The sequence below is a fragment of the Panulirus ornatus genome, chromosome 33, assembly GCF_036320965.1.
Source record: "Panulirus ornatus isolate Po-2019 chromosome 33, ASM3632096v1, whole genome shotgun sequence".
NCBI classification, from domain to species: Eukaryota; Metazoa; Arthropoda; class Malacostraca; order Decapoda; family Palinuridae; genus Panulirus; species Panulirus ornatus.
The window spans coordinates 25,148,522-25,171,300 of NC_092256.1; the positions used below are offsets into that span (position 1 = coordinate 25,148,522).

The 22,779-nt window shown below is 41.4% G+C and overlaps 1 protein-coding gene across 2 annotated transcripts in view; it reads right to left on the reverse strand.

Annotated features, from left to right (window-relative positions):
- LOC139759651 (uncharacterized) overlaps positions 1 to 22,779 on the reverse strand; it is a 144,893-nt gene that overhangs the window by 42,775 nt on the left and 79,339 nt on the right. For both annotated transcript variants that reach the window (XM_071682045.1, XM_071682044.1), the window contains exons 11-14: positions 21,403 to 21,603; positions 18,189 to 18,404; positions 16,537 to 16,644; positions 2,938 to 3,036 (exon numbers count right to left, since the gene is read on the reverse strand). In XM_071682045.1, the coding sequence (XP_071538146.1) occupies positions 2,938 to 3,036; positions 16,537 to 16,644; positions 18,189 to 18,404; positions 21,403 to 21,603 (624 nt within the window). The remainder of the gene's footprint in view (positions 1 to 2,937; positions 3,037 to 16,536; positions 16,645 to 18,188; positions 18,405 to 21,402; positions 21,604 to 22,779) is intronic.

Below are 22,779 nucleotides of genomic sequence, written 5' to 3' on the forward strand. Positions count from 1 at the left end.
TCACTCCATCTTTCCACCTCCAATTTGGTCTCCCTCTTCTCCTTGTTCCCTCCACCTCCGACACATATATCCTCTTGGTCAATCTTTCCTCACTCATCCTCTCCATGTGCCCAAACCACATCAAAACACCCTCTTCTGCTCTCTCAACCACGCTCTTTTTATTTCCACACATCTCTCTTACCCTTACGTTACTCACTCGATCAAACCACCTCACACCACACATTGTCCTCAAACATCTCATTTCCAGCACATCCATCCTCCTGCGCACAACTCTATCCATAGCCCACGCCTCGCAACCATACAACATTGTTGGAACCACTATTCCTTCAAACATACCCATTTTTGCTTTCCGAGATAATGTTCTCGACTTCCACACATTCTTCAAGGCCCCCAGAATTTTCGCCCCCTCCCCCACCCTATGATCAACTTCCGCTTCCATGGTTCCATCCGCTGCCAGATCCACTCCCAGATATCTAAAACACTTCACTTCCTCCAGTTTTTCTCCATTCAAACTCACCTCCCAATTGACTTGACCCTCAACCCTACTGTACCTAATAACCTTGCTCTTATTCACATTTACTCTTAACTTTCTTCTTCCACACACTTTACCAAACTCAGTCACCAGCTTCTGCAGTTTCTCACATGAATCAGCCACCAGCGCTGTATCATCAGCGAACAACAACTGACTCACTTCCCAAGCTCTCTCATCCCCAACAGACTTCATACTTGCCCCTCTTTCCAAAACTCTTGCATTTACCTCCCTAACAACCCCATCCATAAACAAATTAAACAACCATGGAGACATCACACACCCCTGCCGCAAACCTACATTCACTGAGAACCAATCACTTTCCTCTCTTCCTACACGTACACATGCCTTACATCCTCGATAAAAACTTTTCACTGCTTCTAACAACTTTCCTCCCACACCATATATTCTTAATACCTTCCACAGAGCATCTCTATCGACTCTATCATATGCCTTCTCCAGATCCATAAATGCTACATACAAATCCATTTGCTTTTCTAACATTTTCTAACATGTAGCTAACATTCATAAAAAGAAAATAACACCTATCTTTTCTCTTTCACTAGCAATGTTACTTCATCTCACTACTCACTACCCATTCTCACCTGCCCACCTCCGATCTTCCACATGAAACATACTTCTCTCACACCTGCCAAATGTGTTTCTCTTTATACCTCCCATTTCTCACCCACTCCCAGAGCTTCACTTACTCTCACCAATTTTCATTCTACACTCGATCTCTTCTAGCATTTCTTTACACAGTTCTTTTTTCCAAGCTCACTTACTTAACCACCCTCTTCTCATTCACATAATTTCCTCTTTTTCCAAAAATCTCTTCAAATACAGGTGTCAACAGACTGCCTGCCTGAGGTTACATTACAAGTGAAAAGTCACCTTTGGTAAGGCTGTATCATTCAGAGTACAGTCTTGTCAAAGAACTCACCCCAAAGGAGTGTACACTTCCCTGCTATTGGAAGTAATGCAGCCTAGGGCCGCAATAGCTTTTAGAGAGGTTCTGGGTAACACCAGGATTCTCTAAAAGAGAATCCTGGGGTAACTGTAGATAAACAGATAAATGGTTTGGTAAACAGAGAAGAGGTAATGAAAGCTTAGCGGAAGATGAAAACCGGCAAGGTGGCTAGTTTGGATGGTATTGCAGTGGAATCTACTAAAAAAGGGGGTGACTGTGTTGTTGACTGGTTAGAGAGGATATTCAGTGTATGCATGGCCCATGGTGAAGTGCCTGAGGATTGGCAGAATGCATGCATAGTGCCACTGTACAAAGGCAAAGGGGATAAAGGTGAGTGTTCAAATTACAGAGGTATAAGTTTGTTGAGTATTCCTGGGAAATTATATGGGAGGGTATTGATTGAGAGGGTGAAGGCATGTACAGAGCATCAGATTGGGGAAGAGCAGTGTGGTTTCAGAAGTGGTAGAGGATATGTGGATCAGGTGTTTGCTTTGAAGAATGTATGTGAGAAATACTTAGAAAAACAAATGGATTTGTATGCGGCATTTATGGATCTGGAGAAGGCATATGATAGACTTGATAGAGATGCTTTGTGGAAGGTATTAAGAGTATATGGTGTGGGAGGTAAGTTGCTAGAGCAGTGAAAAGTTTTTATCGAGGATGTAAGGCTTGTGTACGAATAGGAAGAGAGGAAAGAGATTGGTTCCCAGTGAATGTCAGTTTGTGGCAGGGGTGCGTGATGTCTCCATGGTTGTTTTAATTTGTTTATGGATGGGGTTGTTAGGGAGGAGAATGCTAGAGTTTTGGAGACAGGGGCAAGTATGCAGTCTGTTATGGATGAGAGGGCTTGGGAAATGAGTCAGTTGTTGTTCGCTGATGATACAGCGTTGGTGGCTGACTCAGGTAAGAAACTGCGGAAGCTGGTGACTGAGTTGGTAAAGTGTGTGAAAGAAGAAAGCAGAGAGCAAATGTGAATAAGAGCAAGGTTATTAGGTACAGTATGGTTGAGGGACAAGTCAACTGGGAGGTAAGTTTGAACGGAGAAAAACTGGAGGAAGTGAAGTGTTTTAAATAAAAGGGAATGGATTTGGCGGCGGCAGAGAGAGAGAGAGAGAGAGAGAGAGAGAGAGAGAGAGAGAGAGAGAGAGAGAGAGAGAGAGAGAGAGTGAGAGAGAGTGAGAGTGAGAGAGAGAGAGAGAGAGAGAGTGGGGGGGGAGAGGGATAGAAAGAGAGAGGGAGAGAGAGAGAGAGAGAGAGAGAGAGAGAGAGAGAGAGAGAGAGAGAGAGAGAGAGAGAGAGAGAGAGGTGGGGGGGGATTAAATTCTACTGCACCATTACTCGCAAACATGTCTTTGCACATTCATCCAGAAAATTCTAAACATCTCAATCTTTCAAAATGTAGTTATCAAGTCAAATCAACTGCCAAAATACAACTCACCTGTCGTTCAGAATATAACTTTGTCTGCCTTACTAAGTTTTCCAATTTTGTTTTCTCACTGGTGACTTCTGCTATTATAAGCTTTTGCTTTTCCACCTCCTGAAAAATTATCATATAAATATTAAACATATTTCTCAATAATATTAAACATATTTCTCATTAATAGAGACAGACATAGAGACATCTATTCATACTCATTCATCTTACTATCTGAAGTGATATGAGAAAATACCTGATATTGAAAGTCTAAGACAGCATGACAGAGATAAGCAGGAACAGATACAGAGGAAAACAAAGGGAATCAAAGATTAAGGGAATGTATGAATTAAAAAGGTTACAAAATCAATATTTGCTCCAATGTGCAGAGGTCTGATACATGGAAATGGTTCTGCATGAACCACCATGCAGTATATGAAGAAAAGGTATATATCAAGCACGACTCAACCCCAGCTCAAGCTGTATGTGGCTCCTTTTACACATAAAGTGTGGCACATTGAAAAATTTTGGCCAAGCTCATCTTCCACCAGTTCACTCTAGCCTCCCTCCATGAGCTACACAGGTACTGGATGGGTTCCCAATTTAATTCAGGGAAATATCAAGGGCTGTTGCAGGTTTACTTAATGTATCAACCATGTTTTAACAGGAACTTCAGGTGCTTTGATTAACACAGTATTCTTTAGAAATCTGGGTCCTTCTAGGGAATTTTATTGAGCTTCTCTTATGATTTTTCAATTTAGTGAGTTGTAACAATGACCATAAACCAACTCTGCGGTCTGACTTGTGAACATTCTCTGTCACATGAAATGCTCAGAAACCACAGCTCCCTCTTCACAACCAGGCCCCAAAGGCCTTTCCATTGTTTCCCTTGACCACTACACAAGGCCTGGTTCAGTCCATTGACAGTAATTTGATCCCTGTACACTACAGTATTCCCATTCACTTGATCCCATGCCCATCTTTCACCCTCCTCCATGCACAGGCTCCGATCACTCAAAATCTTTTTCACACCATCTCCAATTTGGTCTCCACCCTCTCCTTATTACCTCCACTTCTGACACACATATCCTCTTTGTCAACCTCTCCTCACTCATTCCCTCCATATGTCCAAACCATTTCAGATCACTATATGCAACTCTTAACCTCACTCATTTTATTACCAAATCTCTCTCTTTCCCTTTCATTTCTTACTTATTACCAAATCTCTCTTTCCCTTTCATTTCCTACTCAATTAAACCAACACACATCATATACTGTCCTCAGACATTTCAATTCCAACACCACCCTCTTCCACACATCCTCATCTATAGCCCATGCCTCGTATCCATATAACACTGTTGAAGCTACCACTCTTTCAAAGATACCCATTTTTGCCCTCCCAAATACGACCTCCCTTTCCAGACATTCTTCAATGCTCCTATAACCTTGACCTACTCATCCACCCTATAACTTGCTTCCACTTCCATGCTTCCCAGTGCTTCCATGTCCACTCTCAGATATCTGAAACACTTCACTTCCTCCACTTTTTCTCCATTCAAACTCGCATCCCAACTAAACTGTCCCTCTACCTTGCAAAACCTAATCATTTGTTTTTATTTACATTTATTCTGAACCTCCTCCTTTCAAACACTCTTCCAAACTCTATCACCAACTTTTGCAATTTCTGACTTGTATCGGCCACTAGTGCTGTCATAAGCAAACAATGACTGACTCACTTCCAAAGTCCCATCATTCCCTTTAGACAGCATATTTGCCCCTTTCTTCAAGACTTACACTTACCTCCCTAATCACCCCATTCATTAACAAATTACACAGACATTCTGACATCACACACCCCTACTACATGGAACCTTTACTTGGAACCACTCATTCTCCACTCTTCCTACATGTAAACATACCTCACATCCTTGATAAAAAACTTTCATTGCTGCATTCTGCTTTCCTCCCACACCCTATACTCTAACACTTTCCATAAGGCATCTCTATCAACCATATCATATGCTTTCTCTAGGTCCATAAATGCCACAAATAAATCCTTCTGTTTCTCTAAGTATTCTTACCTTCTTTAAAGCAAACACCTAATCCACATGTCCTCCACCACTTCTGAAACCACATGTTCCTCCCCAGTCTGATACTCTGTACATGCCTTCACCCTCTCAATCATCACTCTCCCATATAACTTACTAGGTACAATTAACAAACTTATATCTCTGCAGTCTGAATGTGCATCTTTATACAAAGGTACTGTACATACAATCCACCAATCCTCAGGAACCTTACCATGATCCATACATCCCTGAAAATCCCAAGTAACCAATCAACAACACACTCATCCCCTTTCTTAGGAAATTCAACTGCAATACCACCCACTCTAGCTGCCTTACCACATTCTATCTTATCTATCTTAGTTAAGGCTTTCATCATCTCTCCTCTCTTTTCCAAACCACACTCCATTACTCTCTCACAGTACATACAATCTCAATTCAAACACCCTACATCTGCCACCCTATCATCCTACACATTCAACAGTCCTCAAAGTAGTCACTCTGTATTCAACTCAGTCCTGAAAGTAGTCACTCAGTATTCAACTCACTTCATTAGCCCCCTTCACTGATGTTCCCATTTGTTTTCCCATCTTTTTGCAAAATATTAACCTTCTTCCAAAACATTTTATTTTCCCTACAGTTTATTGCTGCTCACTCACCCAAACTTTCATTTGCCCTTTGTTTCAACCCTTGCATGTTACTCTTGACCTCCTGCTACTTTCTCTTATATATCTCCAAATCATTTCCACTCCTTCCCTGTAAGTACAGCTCATACACTTCATCCCATCACTCACTACCTTTCTAATCTGCTCACCTTCCACTTAACGCATGCCACATGAAACTCGAGCACATGCCAGCACTGCTTCCCTAAACATCACCCATACATCTATCTATCTATCTATATCTCTGATGCCTGTTCCAACTGGAACTCCCTCAGAGGGGTGGCCATGGTAACAGTCTCCATAACTAAAGACCTCCAGTGCTGCTTCTTAGCCTTTAGTGCCTCATACTTAACAGGCAACTGGCAGAGTGCAAGTCTAGCAGTGTCAGCAGAGGCTCCCACCTAATGTTTCTAATAACTACTTCAATTTACTGCTTCTACTTACTACTTCTACCTAATGTTTCTACCTAATGCTCCTATTTAAATGTTACTACCTACTACTTCTATCTACTGCTCCTACCATTTTGCAGGAAAATACAGAGTTATGAAGAAGGAGCTGCATGGGTTAAGTGTTGTCAGGTGTTACATATGACAAGAAGAGATACTATGTATGTGGACAGAATGTCAGTAATCCATATGCTAATGAGGCAGAAAGAAAAGACAGCTACCTAGGTCAGAGGAGCACAACTTGACAATCACTAAAGTGCTGGCTCACTAAGCAGATGTCACTAGCCCTCCTAATACCCATATTTGTATACATATATGTTGGGGTGAAGAGAGTGGTGACAGTAAGTGAGCTTAGAAAGGAGACCTGTGTGAGAAAGTACCAAGAGAGATTGAGTGCAGAATTGAAAAAGGTGAGAGCAAATGACATATGGGGAGTGGGGGAGGAATGGGATGTATTTAGGGAAGCAGAGATGGCTTGCACAAAAGATGCTTGTGGCATGAGAAAGGTGGGAGGTGGGCAGATTAGAAAGGGTAGTGAATGGTGGGATGAAGAAGTAAGATTGTTAGTGAAAGAGAAGAGAGAGGCATTTAGATGTTTTCTGCTGGAAAGTAGTGCAAATGACTGGGAGAGGTATAAAAGAAGGCAGCAGGAGGTGAAGAGAAAGGTGTAAGAGGTGAAAAAGAGAGCAAATGAGAGTTGGGGTGAGAGAGTATCATTAAATTTTAGGGAGAATAAAAAGATGTTTTGGAAGGAGGTAAATAAAGCATGTAGGACAAGAGAAGAAATGGGAACATTACAGAAGGGGGCTAATGGGGAGGTAATAACAAGTAGTGGTGAAGTGAGGAAATGGAGTAAGTATTTTGAAGGTTTGTTAAATGTGTTTGATGATAGAGTGGCAGATATAGGGTGTTTTGGTCGAGGTGGTGTGCGAAGAGAGCGGGTAAAGGAGAATGGTTTGGTAAACAGAGAAGAGGTAGTGAAAGTTTTGTGGAAGATGAAAGCTGGCAAGACAGCGGGTTTGGATGGTATTGCAATGGAATGTGTCAAAAAAAGGGGGTGACTGTGTTGTTGATTGGTTGGTAAGGATAATCATTGTATGTATGGTTCATGGTGAAGTGCCTGAGGATTGGTAGAATGCATGCATAGTGCCATTGTACAAAGGGAAAGGAGATACAGGTGAATGTTCAAATTACAAAAGTATAAGTTTGTTGAGTATTCCTGGGAAATCATATGGAAGGGTATTGATTGAGAGGGTCAAGGCATGTGCAGAGCATTGGGGAAGATCAGTGTGGTTTAAGAAGCGGTAGAGGATGTGTGGATCAGGTGTTTGCTTTGAAGAATGTATGTGAGAAATACTTAGAAAAACAGATGGATTTGTATGTAGCATTTATGGATCTGGAGAAGGAGTATGGTAGGGTTGACAGAGATGCTTTGTGGATGGTATTAAGTGTATGGTGTGGAGTTGCTAGAAGCAGTGAAATTTTTTCTACCAAGGATGTAAGGCATGTGTATGAGTAGGAAGAGAAGAAAGTGATTGGTTCCAAGTGAATGTCGGTTTGCAGTAGGGGTGTGTGATGTCTCCATGGTGGTTTAATTTGTTTATGGATGGGGTGGTTAGGGAGGTAAATGCAAGAGTTTTGGAGAGAGGGGCAAGTATGCAGTCTGTTGTGGATGAGAGGGCTTGGGAAAAGAGTCAGTTGTTGTTCGCTGATGATACAGTGCTGGTGGCTGATTTGGGTGAGAAACTGCAGAAGTTGGTGACTGACTTTGGTAAAGAGTGTGAAAGAAGAAAGCTGAAAATAAATGTGAATAAGAGCAAGGTTATTAGGTTCAGTAGGGTTGAGGGACAAGTTAATTGAGAGGTAAGTTTGAATGGAGAAAAACTGGAGGAAGTGAAGTGTTTTAGATATCTGGGAGTGGGTTTAGCAGTGGATGGAACAATGAAAGCGGAAGTGAGTCATAGGGTGGGGGAGGGGTGAATGTGCTAGGAACAATGAAGAATATGTGGAAGGCAAGAACGTTATCTTGGGGAGCAAAAATGGGTATGTTTGAAGGAATAGTGCTTCCAACAATGTTATATGGTTGCAAGGCATGGGCTATAGATAGGGTTGAGCAGAGGAGGGTGGATGAGTTGGAAATGAAATGTTTGAGGACAATATGTGGTGTGAGGCAGTTTGATCAAGCAAGTAACAAAAGGGTAAGAGAGATGTGTGGTAATAAAAAGAGTGTGGTAGAGAGAGCAGAAGAGGATGTGTTGAAATGGTTTGGAAACATGGAGAGAATGAGTGAGGAAAGATTGACAAAGAGGATATATGTGTCAGAGGTGGAGGGAACGAGGAGAAGTGGGAGACCAAATCAGAGGTGGAAGGATGGAGTGAAAAAGATTTTGAGCAATCAGGGAAGAAACATAAAGGAGGGTGAAAGGCATGCAAGGAATAGAGTGAATTGGAATGATGTGGTATACTGGGGTCGATGTGCTGTCAATGAATTGAACCAGGGCATGTGAAGCATCTGGGGTAAACCATGGAAAGTTTTGTGGGGCCTGGATGTGGATAGACAGCTGTGGCTTTAATGCATGGCACATGACAGCTAGACAGCTAGAGACTGAGTGTGAATGAATGCGGCCTTTGTTGTCTTTTCCTAGCGCTACCTCGTGCACACATGGAGGGAAGGAGGTGCTGTTTCATGTGTGGCGGGGTGGCGACGGGAATGGATTGAAGGCAGTAAGTATGAATGGAATATGTACATGTGTAAATATGTATATGTCTGTGTATGTATATGTATGTATACGTTGAAATGTTTTTTTTTTTTTTTTTTTTTTTTTTATACCTCGTCGCTGTCTCCCGCGTTTGCGAGGTAGCGCAAGGAAACAGACGAAAGAAATGGCCCAACCCCCCCCATACACATGTACATACATACGTCCACACACGCAAATATACATACCTACACAGCTTTCCATGGTTTACCCCGGACGCTTCACATGCCTTGATTCAATCCACTGACAGCACGTCAACCCCTGTATACCACATCGCTCCAATTCACTCTATTCCTTGCCCTCCTTTCACCCTCCTGCATGTTCAGGCCCCGATCACACAAAATCCTTTTCACTCCATCTTTCCACCTCCAATTTGGTCTCCCTCTTCTCCTTGTTCCCTCCACCTCCGACACATATATCCTCTTGGTCAATCTTTCCTTACTCATTCTCTCCATGTGCCCAAACCACTTCAAAACACCCTCTTCTGCTCTCTCAACCACGCTCTTTTTATTTCCACACATCTCTCTTACCCTTACATTACTTACTCGATCAAACCACCTCACACCACACATTGTCCTCAAACATCTCATTTCCAGCACATCCATCCTCCTGCGCACAACTCTATCCATAGCCCACGCCTCGCAACCATACAACATTGTTGGAACCACTATTCCTTCAAACATACCCATTTTTGCTTTCCGGGATAATGTTCTCGACTTCCACACATTTTTCAAGGCTCCCAAAATTTTTGCCCCCTCCCCCACCCTATGATCCACTTCCGCTTCCATGGTTCCATCCGCTGACAGATCCACTCCCAGATATCTAAAACACTTCACTTCCTCCAGTTTTTCTCCATTCAAACTCACCTCCCAATTGACTTGACCCTCAACCCTACTGTACCTAATAACCTTGCTCTTATTCACATTTACTCTTAACTTTCTTCTTCCACACACTTTACCAAACTCCGTCACCAGCTTCTGCAGTTTCTCACATGAATCCGCCACCAGCGCTGTATCATCAGCGAACAACAACTGACTCACTTCCCAAGCTCTCTCATCCCCAACAGACTTCATACTTGCCCCTCTTTCCAAGACTCTTGCATTTACCTCCCTAACAACCCCATCCATAAACAAATTAAACAACCATGGAGACATCACACACCCCTGCCGCAAACCTACATTCACTGAGAACCAATCACTTTCCTCTCTTCCTACACGTACACATGCCTTACATCCTCGATAAAAACTTTTCACTGCTTCTAACAACTTGCCTCCCACACCATATATTCTTAATACCTTCCACAGAGCATCTCTATCAACTCTATCATATGCCTTCTCCAGATCCATAAATGCTACATACAAATCCATTTGCTTTTCTAAGTATTTCTCACATACATTCTTCAAAGCAAACACCTGATCCACACATCCTCTACCACTTCTGAAACCACACTGCTCTTCCCCAATCTGATGCTCTGTACATGCCTTCACCCTCTCAATCAATACTCTCCCATATAATTTACCAGGAATACTCAACAAACTTATACCTCTGTAATTTGAGCACTCACTCTTATCCCCTTTGCCTTTGTACAATGGCACTATGCACGCATTCCGCCAATCCTCAGGCACCTCACCATGAGTCATACATACATTAAATAACCTTACCAACCAGTCAACAATACAGTCACCCCCTTTTTTTATAAATTCCACTGCAATACCATCCAAACCTGCTGCCTTGCCGGCTTTCATCTTCCGCAAAGCTTTTACTACCTCTTCTCTGTTTACCAAATCATTTTCCCTAACCCTCGCACTTTGCACACCACCTCGACCAAAACACCCTATATCTGCCACTCTGTCATCAGACACATTCAACAAACCTTCAAAATACTCATTCCATCTCCTTCTCACATCACCACTACTTGTTATCACCTCCCCATTTACGCCCTTCACTGAAGTTCCCATTTGCTCCCTTGTCTTACGCACCCTATTTACCTCCTTCCAGAACATCTTTTTATTCTCCCTAAAATTTACTGATAGTCTCTCACCCCAACTCTCATTTGCCCTTTTTTTCACCTCTTGCACCTTTCTCTTGACCTCTTGTCTCTTTCTTTTATACTTCTCCCACTCAATTGCATTTTTTCCCTGCAAAAATCGTCCAAATGCCTCCCTCTTCTCTTTCACTAATACTCTTACTTCTTCATCCCACCACTCACTACCCTTTCTAAACAGCCCACCTCCCACTCTTCTCATGCCACAAGCATCTTTTGCGCAATCCATCACTGATTCCCTAAATACATCCCATTCCTCCCCCACTCCCCTTACTTCCATTGTTCTCACCTTTTTCCATTCTGTACACAGTCTCTCCTGATACTTCCTCACACAGGTCTCCTTCCCAAGCTCACTTACTCTCACCACCTTCTTCACCCCAACATTCACTCTTCTTTTCTGAAAACCCATACTAATCTTCACCTTAGCCTCCACAAGATAATGATCAGACATCCCTCCAGTTGCACCTCTCAGCACATTGACATCCAAAAGTCTCTCTTTCGCACGCCTGTCAATTAACACGTAATCCAATAATGCTCTCTGGCCATCTCTCCTACTTACATAAGTATACTTATGTATATCTCGCTTTTTAAACCAGGTATTCCCAATCATCAGTCCTTTTTCAGCACATAAATCTACAAGCTCTTCACCATTTCCATTTACAACACTGAACACCCCATGCATACCAATTATTCCCTCAACTGCCACATTACTCACCTTTGCATTCAAATCACCCATCACTATAACCCGGTCTCGTGCATCAAAACCGCTAACACACTCATTTAGCTGCTCCCAAAACACTTGCCTCTCCTGATCTTTCTTCTCATGCCCAGGTGCATATGCACCAATAATCACCCACCTCTCTCCATCAACTTTCAATTTTACCCATATTAATCGAGAATTTACTTTCTTACATTCTATCACATACTCCCACAACTCCTGTTTCAGGAGTATTGCTACTCCTTCCCTTGCTCTTGTCCTCTCACTAACCCCTGACTTCACTCCCCAGACATTTCCAAACCACTCTTCCCCTTTACCCTTGAGCTTCGTTTCACTCAGAGCCAAAACATCCAGGTTCCTTTCCTCAAACATACTACCTATCTCTCCTTTTTTCACATCTTGGTTACATCCACACACATTTAGGCACCCCACTCTGAGCCTTCGAGGAGGATGAGCACTCCCCGCGTGACTCCTTCTTCTGTTTCCCATTTTAGAAAGTTAATACAAGGAGGTTGAAATGTATAGGTATGTATATGTGTGTGTGTGTGTGTGTGTGTGTGGGCATTTATGTACATGCATGTGTATATGGGTGGGTTAGGCCATTCTTTTGTCTGTTTCCATGCGTTACCTCGCTAATGCGAGAGACAACGACAAAGTATAATAAAAAAATATATTCCCACATAATGAAAATAAAGTTTTTCTGGAGAGATGCTTCTCAAGCAGACCAAAGTTTTTCACATTGAACCAAAGCAAGACTATGACTGAGAATATTAGCAAGGATGGTTACACAAGATTAAGTTTAGACATGGAATTTCAGTATATAGCGTGTGCAGTGAGAAGTGTAGTGCTGGCACAAATCTTGTAGTGTAAGAAAATATTAAAAAAACTGATAAAAACTCCCAATTCTCTGTTAAACAACCAATAGCAATATGTATTGGGCAAGGCAGAGTGTATGAGCTGGCCGTCACGCTGGGACTGACACAGCGCAGGCTGGCTGCCTTGACGATAACAATAAAACAACAATAGCAACAAGAGTTGACCAAACCAAACTACCAACCTATGGTTGTTCATTACATTATCTACTCATCACAAAGCTGCGACGAGGTTTGGGGATAAATTTGCACAGTTAGTGGCAGCAGAAAACTTAGTCCTAGAATAAGTGTATAATGCTGATGAATCTGCCCTGTATTGGCATTGTATGCCACAAAAACCCTTGCCCAAGATATTGCTAAGTCTCCATTTGATGTAACAATAAACCTTGTTTGGAAGCACTAACGGTTGTATTATTTCTTGCTTTAAGCTTTGTTCTACCTTTGATAACACAGCAATAAGTATTTGGAAGGAGCTCGCAAGACTAGGAGTCAGGCATATACGTATTTACATAGAGGGTTCCCATAGGAGTCAATTCCTGTTTTCCGGCATTTTCTGTGGTCCCGCAGTGGCCAGGTCTCACAGTTACTGGATTAAAGAGGTTCAACCTGTACCTTTCCATTACATACAATGATCTCATAATATGCAAACATATCCCAGTTAGCACTACCCATCAGAGCAACATTTCAATACAACGCTCCTGCTTGCATCTTGGAGCTCTGGTTTTACAAGAAACAAACAAGAACAAAAAAATGAAAATTCATTAAAAAAGTAAAAAACATGAGTCCAATGACTCACAACATCCTGAGAGCAGTACTCTTTGTTTATACTCACTTTGCCAATCAGAGCACTGTACAAATATACACTCACATCCAACCTGAGCCAAGTGCTCTGTTCTGTTATCAAGTACAAAGCTTGAAAACAGGAGCTGACTTTTCAGCACTAAGGTTACTATTTTTTTTTACCTACTATGAGTAGAAGATGGCTTGCTAGTTGTAGTGTTGCTATTGCATCTAAAGTGCCTATGAAAAGCCTCATTTTGGATGTGAAATTAAAAGTCTTGAGGAGGTGAGAAACTAGTGAATGTCAGGTCAATGTCCTGAATGCTTTCAGATTAGCTAGACTGACAGTTAGAACAATTATTAAGAATGAAAACAAGAAAAAAAGCTACAGCCATGAACATGAAGTTAACAGGAACAAATGTGGCTCATTCAAGGAATAGCTTTTTAGAAAAAATGGCAGGTATGCTATGCAAAGCTAGGTTAACTGGCAGTAGGTTGAGAAATACTTGGCAACACACCTGATGCAAGTTGCCACATCCCTTTCCTTCATCCCTACTCACCCCATCTTCCTGCTTTCTCACATCATGCTTTACAATGTTATGTCACATAATGCTGAAGTAATGCAATGTTGCTCATTTATGCTAATACAGAACTTTGTGAAGAGACATTTTCTGTTCACCAGCCTCTGGCAACGCTGAGTCCAGTGTTACTAAAGACAGACATATCACCTCCATACCAGTTACCTCAATACCCCCTCATCACCTCCATCATCACAACTGCCTCTGTTATCACCACATAATTCATAATTTCAGCAAGAGTTCACTAGTTTTGGAGACTTTTGCCATGGCTATTCCCTTTTGGGAGTTCCCAGAGGGAATGGGCAGCAGAGATAGATATAAATCATAATGTCAGTGATGCAGCAATAGGTTAGTTTCAGCCACAGCAGATTGGTACAATATCCACTGCCTTCCAACTCCCTCCCACCCACTAAGGCTCACTATGCTGCCTCTCTCACTCATTGTACTTCATTCTGATGCAATGTTGCTCTATACTAACACATAACTTTGAGAAGAGAACATTTTCTGTTCAATAGCCTCTGGCAATGCTGAGCCCAGTGTTACCAAAGACGGACGTATCACCTCCATACCCCCTCATCACTACTGCCTCTGTTATCACTACGTAATTCATAATTTAAGCAAAGTTCACCAGTTTTGGAGACTTTTGCCATGGCTATCCCCTTTTGGGGGCAGAAGAGATAGATTTCATATTCTTTTTTATTATACTCTGTCACTGTCTCCCGTGCTAGTGAGCACAAGGAAACAGACAAAAGAATGGCCCAACCCACCCACATACACATGTATATAAATAAACGCCCACACACGCACATATAAATCATAATTTCAGTGATGCAGCGATAGGTTAGTTTCAGCCACAGCAGATCGGTACAAAAGCCACTGCCTTCCAACTTCCTCCCACCCACTAAAGCTCACCATGCTGCCTCTCTCATCCATTTTACTTTAATCTTCACTATTCATCAAACAAATGTCATTCGTGACAATACTGAGCAATCTTATTTGCCAATCATTATTCAATAAAGATTTTTTTTTTTTTTTTTTTTTTTATACCTCGTCGCTGTCTCCCGCGGTTGCGAGGTAGCGCAAGGAAACAGACGAAAGAAATGGCCCAAACCCCCCCCATACACATGTACATACACACGTCCACACACGCAAAATACATACCTACACAGCTTTCCATGGTTTACCCCGGACGCTTCACATGCCTTGATTCAATCCACTGACAGCACGTCAACCCCTGTATACCACATCGCTCCAATTCACTCTATTCCTTGCCCTCCTTTCACCCTCCTGCATGTTCAGGCCCCGATCACACAAAATCCTTTTCACTCCATCTTTCCACCTCCAATTTGGTCTCCCTCTTCTCCTCGTTCCCTCCACCTCCGACACATATATCCTCTTGGTCAATCTTTCCTCACTCATTCTCTCCATGTGCCCAAACCATTTCAAAACACCCTCTTCTGCTCTCTCAACCACGCTCTTTTTATTTCCACACATCTCTCTTACCCTTACGTTACTTACTCGATCAAACCACCTCACACCACACATTGTCCTCAAACATCTCATTTCCAGCACATCCATCCTCCTGCGCACAACTCTATCCATAGCCCACGCCTCGCAACCATACAACATTGTTGGAACCACTATTCCTTCAAACATACCCATTTTTGCTTTCCGAGATAATGTTCTCGACTTCCACACATTTTTCAAGGCTCCCAAAATTTTCGCCCCCTCCCCCACCCTATGATGCACTTCCGCTTCCATGGTTCCATCCGCTGACAGATCCACTCCCAGATATCTAAAACACTTCACTTCCTCCAGTTTTTCTCCATTCAAACTCACCTCCCAATTGACTTGACCCTCAACCCTACTGTACCTAATAACCTTGCTCTTATTCACATTTACTCTTAACTTTCTTCTTCCACACACTTTACCAAACTCCGTCACCAGCTTCTGCAGTTTCTCACATGAATCCGCCACCAGCGCTGTATCATCAGCGAACAACAACTGACTCACTTCCCAAGCTCTCTCATCCCCAACAGACTTCATACTTGCCCCTCTTTCCAAAACTCTTGCATTTACCTCCCTAACAACCCCATCCATAAACAAATTAAACAACCATGGAGACATCACACACCCCTGCCGCAAACCTACATTCACTGAGAACCAATCACTTTCCTCTCTTCCTACATGTTGCTCTAATTATTTGTTTATAAATACCTGTAAACCTTATAAACAATACTGAATATATCTCATAGGTATGAAATAAAATCCTCAGGAATGCATCTACATATTTGCAATGATATAATGACCCTAAGGAGAGCTGTTTCACTTAGAGCTCCATTCTCCAGGAAAATATCCAGAATGTTTATCAATGTATTTATGTAATACTGATAAAAATGTACGTGTGAAATCAAGCAGGTCTTGTAGCTCTAAAACTTCTGATGATTATCATATGCAGCTCTGACATTCAGTAAAACTGGATACCCCAAATAAATATGATACAGATCAATAAATTAGGATCACAAAAGTACAGCATTTAGGAATCAAACAAAAGTTCTAGAAAATTATTTCTATTCTTGCCATCAGCAATTTATCATTCACAGGTCTTGCTTGACCATTAGTTGAAGAAAATTTCATATGCATAAACCCATTTACTGTACAAATCACAGACCATTAAAAACACGAGAAAACTCATGCCCACCTGCGTCAGTTGTTCAATTGTTACACGGTCCACCTCCTTGGCAGTGGATTGTGCCTCCTTGGTAAGGCGTAGCTCAGCCAACTGTGTTTTGTGCTCCAATAATAGTCTCTGAGTGTAAAATAGATGAGAACAGGTGGTCAAACAATCAATAAAAACCAAGATTTGGTGGATTACTCTAAAATTAGACTAAATCAAATACAGTATACTATCTATATCTCTGACGCCTGTTCCAACTGGAACTCCCTCAGGGAAGTGGCCACGGCAATAGTGTCTCCATAACTAGAGAACTCTAGTGCCACTTTTTAGCCTTTACTGCCTCTCTCTGAACAAGCCACAGGCAGAGAGCAACTCTAGTGCAGAGTTTGCAAAGGCTCCTACCAATGTTCCTTCTGACTACTTTTATCTGATGCTCTTGCCTACTACCTCTACTTAATGTTTCTAACTAAAGCTACCACCTAAATGTACCTGGCTACAACTTCTATCTACTGCTCCTACCATTCGGCCAAAAGGCAGGATGAGTGCATAATACTTGCTGCAGGAAAATCTAGAGTTACAAAGAATGGCCTGTGTGAGTCAAGTGTTGTCAAGAAGTGTTGTCATAAGTTATGTATGACAAGGAGAGATTGTATGTTTGTGGAGAGAATGCCAGTAGTCCACGTGTGGGTAAGGCTGAAAGAAAAGACAGCTGTCTGGGCCAGAGGAGTACAACTTGACAACCACTAAAGTGCTGGATCACTACACAGCTGTCACTAACCGTTCCTATACCTAGGTGGGTAGTACTGATAATATACTTCCCTAGTCACTGACTTGCTACCAACTACTACAGTACACTAATATATCAATAAATGATTTATCAAACTCTGATACATTTGGATGCATGCATAAATGGATTCTGTTTCCTAAGTTGGCTCTAAGCTGTTGAAAAGCATGTCAAAATTTTAAGCTAATCTCCTTTCTTGTCATCATCTGTATGTATTTCTCTAACAAGCTGATGATTATTCCAAACAAAAGAAGGGAACATATTACTAATCATGTCAAAATCACATTTCATGTATGCAAAAAATAACTATAATAACTTTTGAGGGCAGTTCGAAAATCTACTTACAAATATTGGCAAAATCACCAGCTAAGTTGTAACCATGTGAAACTATGCATGACATTATGCTGCAGAAAGCCCTTCCTCTTGGCTGACATGTACAGTAGTCCCTGACCACAATAGGTAATTGGAGGGTGACCCAATCTCTGTGGAGTATGGTAGGTCAGGTAATAAGGCAACAGAAATTAAGAAGACTATGTGAAAAACATGCCTCAGATGGACAAGAGTTTTCTGACAGTTGGATGGCTTCTGGCTTGCAAGTTTAGTTGGTACCCTCTGGCAACTCATGTTGGCATTAGTTAAGCAATGTACATGTAGTCTTCACTGTCCATGTTGTCTGAATCAATGGAGTTTCTGAGATGTCAGATCCTAAGTTTTTGAAAGTCTACTATTCACCAATCAACTTCACTTACCATGATGTGGAAAGAAGTGTTCCTGTCATGCAAATGATTAGAGATAGTAATACAGTACTTATAACTATAAGCAAACAGTGTGGTACTAGGCTGTTCAACTGGTATGGGAACCCCTAAAAAATATGAGTTTCATCACAACTTACCTTCATTTTCTCAGCTCTTTCTCTCTCAGTTGCCTCCTGAGTGGTAAGATGTGTCAGTTGGTCTTGAAGACTACCTGATCGTCCTTTTTCTCTCTCCATTTCTGCCTGTAGCTCTGATATACAATAATCTTTCTCTGCTAACTGGTCATTCAGTTCTTGTACAGTAAGCTCATAATCACGCATTTCAAGGTCTAACAGGCTTCTTGTTTTAGCATCCTGTAGGAAAAAAAAATTTACTGGCTGTCCTTATTATTCTAACTAAGGACTAACATGAGAAGTATTTGATCATTAAAAACTAAAAATCTTCCTACAAGACTTTTTCTTACTGTTGATGTCAGGCTTTTGATTAGCAAAATAGTTTTCCATACAGTGAACTTGTGTTTTTGCCAACAATAAACAAAATAAGCACAATAAGTGTTGTAAACAAAAAACTACATATTGAAGATTTGCATATGTGAAATAAGAAACTGGATATCAGTAAAAAAAAAAAAAAAAATTTAGAAAGAGGTTAACAATATGTCAAAAACATGGTAACAAATAGGAACATTGGTGAAGGGGGAAAAACAGGAAGTGGTTACAGGCATGATGAAGTGAGGGAAAAATGGAGTGAGTATTCTGAGGGACTAATGAGTGGATTTGATGACAGGGTGGTAGATGAAGGGTGTTTTGGTCGGGATGGTATGTGAAGTGAGAGTTGTGGAAAGTGGTATTGGTGAAGAGAGAAGAGGTGGTGAGAGCTTTATGTAAAATAAAATGTGGGAAGGTGGCTGGAGAGGATGGTACTGCAGCTGAATATATTAAGAAAGTAGGTGATAATGTAGTTGATTGGTTGGTAAAGATTCTTAATGTATATATGGATCACGGTGAGATGCCTGGGGCTGGCAGAATGTTTGTACAGTGTTACTGTATAAAGGCATGAGGTATAACTGTGAGTGTTCAAGCCACAGAAGTATAGGTCTGTTGAGTGCACTAGTAAGCTGTATGGGAGAGCAGTGATTCAGAGGGTGAAGGCATGTACAGAGCATCAGACTGGGGAAGAGTGGTCTGGTTTCAGAAGTGATAGAGGATGTTTGGATCAGGTGCTTGCTTAAAAGAATGTAGGTGAGAAATGCTTTGAGAAACAGACTTATCTGTGGTATTTATAGATCTGGAGAAAGCATATGACAAAGTTGAATAGAGATACCTTGTGGAAGGTCTTAAGAACATATGGTGTAGGAGAAAAGATGCTAGAAGCAGTGAGAAGTTCTTATCAGGGGTGTAAGGCATGTGTATGACTAGGAAGAAAGGAGACTGAATGGTTCATATGTAAGTTGGTCTGTGGCAGGGGTGTGTGATGTCACCATGGTTGTTATATTTGTTCATGGATGGAGGGGGAAGGATATAAATGCAAGAGTTGGAGAGAGGGGCAAGTATGTAGTCTGTGGGGAATGAGAGGCCTGGGAAGTGAGTTGTTTGCTGATGATAGAGCACTGGCTGCAGATTTGAGTGAGAAATTGCAAAAGTTGGTGGCTGTGTTTGGAAAAGTTTGTGAAAGGAGGAAGTTGACGATACACGTGAATAAGAGCAAGTCATTTGGTCCAGCAGTAAGGGACAGGTTAGTTGAGGTGAGACTATGAACAGAGAAAACTTGAAGGAAGTGAAGTGTTTTTGATGTCTGAGAGTAAACATTGCATCAAATGGAACCATGGAAGTGGAAGTGGGTCATAGGTTGGATGAAAGGGTGAAGGTTCTAGGAGTGCTGACGAATGTGTGGAAAGAGAAAACATCATCAAAAGGGCAAAACTAAGTATGTTTGAAGGTAAAGTAGCCCCAGCAATATCATATGGATGCGAGGCATGGGCTATAGATAAGGCTGCACAGAGGATGGTGGATGTGTCAGAAATGAAACATCTGAGGACAACATGTGGTTTGAAGTGGTTTGAGTGAGGAAGTAATGGAAGGGTAAGAGAGATGTGTGGTAAGACTAAGAGCGAGGTTGAGAGAACTGAGGAAGGTGTGCTGAAATGGTTTGGACATATGGAGAGAATGATGAAAGGTTGACAAAGAGGATAAGTGTGTCAGAAGTGGAGTGGACAGATCAGGAAGACCAAACTGGAGATGGAACAATGAAATGGAAAAGACTTCGAGTGATCTGGGCCTGAACATGCAAGAGAGTGAAAGGCACGCACAAGATAGTGTGAATCGGAACAATGTGGTATACTGAGGTTGATATACTGTCAATTGACTGAACCAAGTTATGTGAAGCATCTGGGATAAACCATGGAAAGGTCTGTAGGGCCTGGCTGTAGTTTCAGTGCATTTCACATGACAGCTAGAAAATGTATGTGGAGTTTCTTCTGTTCCAGAAGCTACTTCGCTAATGGGGGATATTGCAATCAAGTATGAAATAAACAATTGGTCATAAGGATTCTACAACAGAGGAAATAGTGGTCAATAACATATATAGAAGTAAAGTTAAAGGTACACGTACCTATGAAGAAATTTTACCTGTGCAAGGCTAGTCTAGTGTTCAAAGCTTGCTTGCCACTACACTTCTTTTGTAATCATTGATTTTTGGCTTATCTGGTACTTACTTTCACCGGCCATTTAAATTTCCTTTAAAGGTTTTGATGCTTACTTTAGAAGTAAACCATTGAGGAGCCTCACCTTTTTTCTTGCAGGGCATTTACATATTTTAGCCTGAGATCTTTTAAGTACATTCTCTGGAACACTAGCCCATCTAATTACTCTGATTCTTTCTACATATCTGAAGCTTTTAATTCCAATACATTTTGTTTTTGTCCTATTTGCTGTTACACATGATGTATCATATAAATTTCTCTTCTTTCAAGACTGTAAAATACAGCTCTTTTAGTCTGTCACAGCCATTCTGAGGTAGAATGCTGAATAGAGTGAAAGAACTAACAAAGACTATGGATGAATTCAGATAAAGATGCTACTGGAATGACTATAAAGGAGGTAAAAACAGACTTTGATTTTGCTTGATTAACTTAGTGTGTAAAGTGATAAAAGTGAGAAGCACTAACAATCGTGAAAGTCCATGTGTCACTGAAAACACAATGCCTATGGTTGAGGATTTGTGTGAGTGATGCCTGAATGTACCTGATACATCTCATGGAATTAGGAATGTATTTCAATGATGCATAATGTAAAAAAAAATAATAATGATTATTTTTCAATATAATTTTTCAACAAATTTCAGAATGCTCTGCACCTGCTTAGCTTCTTCCAGTTCCTTTACACATTGAACTGATCGCTGCCTTTCTTCTTCCATTCTCTCTTCAGCTTTTTTTCTCCTATTCTCCAGTGACTGCTGCTTTTCCAATTCTGCTGTTAATCTTTTATCTAATGATGCAACTTGTCCTCTTAAGCTTCCAGCTGCAACTTCTTGGCTTGCTATTGTTGCCTCTAAGTTCTGAATATGGAAAATTAATATGAAATTACTGTACATAATACACTATTTTTAGATGAGAAGACCGTTATGAGTGGAGGGAACTGAGTTTAGCACATGAAGGCCTGAATAAGAAAGTTCTAGCACATGAATCAAATGAAAACAATTGAATATCTTGGAAAATGAATGAAAAAACAGATATTTTGAGATACGTAAATCAGGAGAGAAATGTCTAAAAATGAGTATATACTAGATAAATAAAAAATTCTTTACTAGTTGAGTCAAATAAAGTTTACAAAATCCAGAAAAAGTTCTTCACAAAACTAACTGAGATTAATGGTACAAGAGATGGAGGCACTGGTACAGTAAGACAGGAACATAGTAAACAGGGAAATATACACATCACTTCACTGTGTGACCTGTGCTCCCCTCTCCAGTGAATAAGGTTGGCTTCATGGTTGCTGTGAGGGCCCAATAGAAGAAGGAAAGGGCCCCCTGAGGCAGGAAGGTGGGTGGATATATATATATATATTATCCCTGGGGATAGGGGATTAAGAATACTTCCCACGTATTCACCTGCGTGTCATAGAAGGCGACTAAAAGGGGAGGAAGTGGGCGGCTGGAAATCCTCCCCTCTCGTTTTTTTTTTAATTTTCCAAAAGAAGGAACAGAGTGGGGCCAGGTGAGGATATTCCACAAAGGCCCAGTCCTCTGTTCTTAATGCTACCTTGCTAAAACGGGAAATGGCGAATGTTTAAAAGAAAGAAAAAGAAATATATATATATTATATATTCTTTCTTTCATACTATTCGCCATTTCCCGCGTCAGCGAAGTAGCGTTAAGAACAGAGGACTGGGCCTCTGAGGAAACATCCTCATCCAGCCCCCTTCTCTGTTCCTTCCTTTGGAAGATGTGTGGAAATAAAAAGAGCGTGGTTGAGAGAGCAGAAGAGGGTGTTTTGAAATGGTTTGGGCACATGGAGAGAATGAGTGAGGAAAGATTGACCAAGAGAATATATGTGTCGGAGGTGGAGGGAACAAGGAGAAGAGGGAGACCAAATTGGAGGTGGAAAGATGGAGTGAAAAAGATTTTGTGTGATCGGGGCCTGAACATGCAGGAGGGTGAAAGGAGGGCAAGGAATAGAGTGAATTGGAGCGATGTGGTATACCGGGGTTGACGTGCTGTCAGTGGATTGAATCA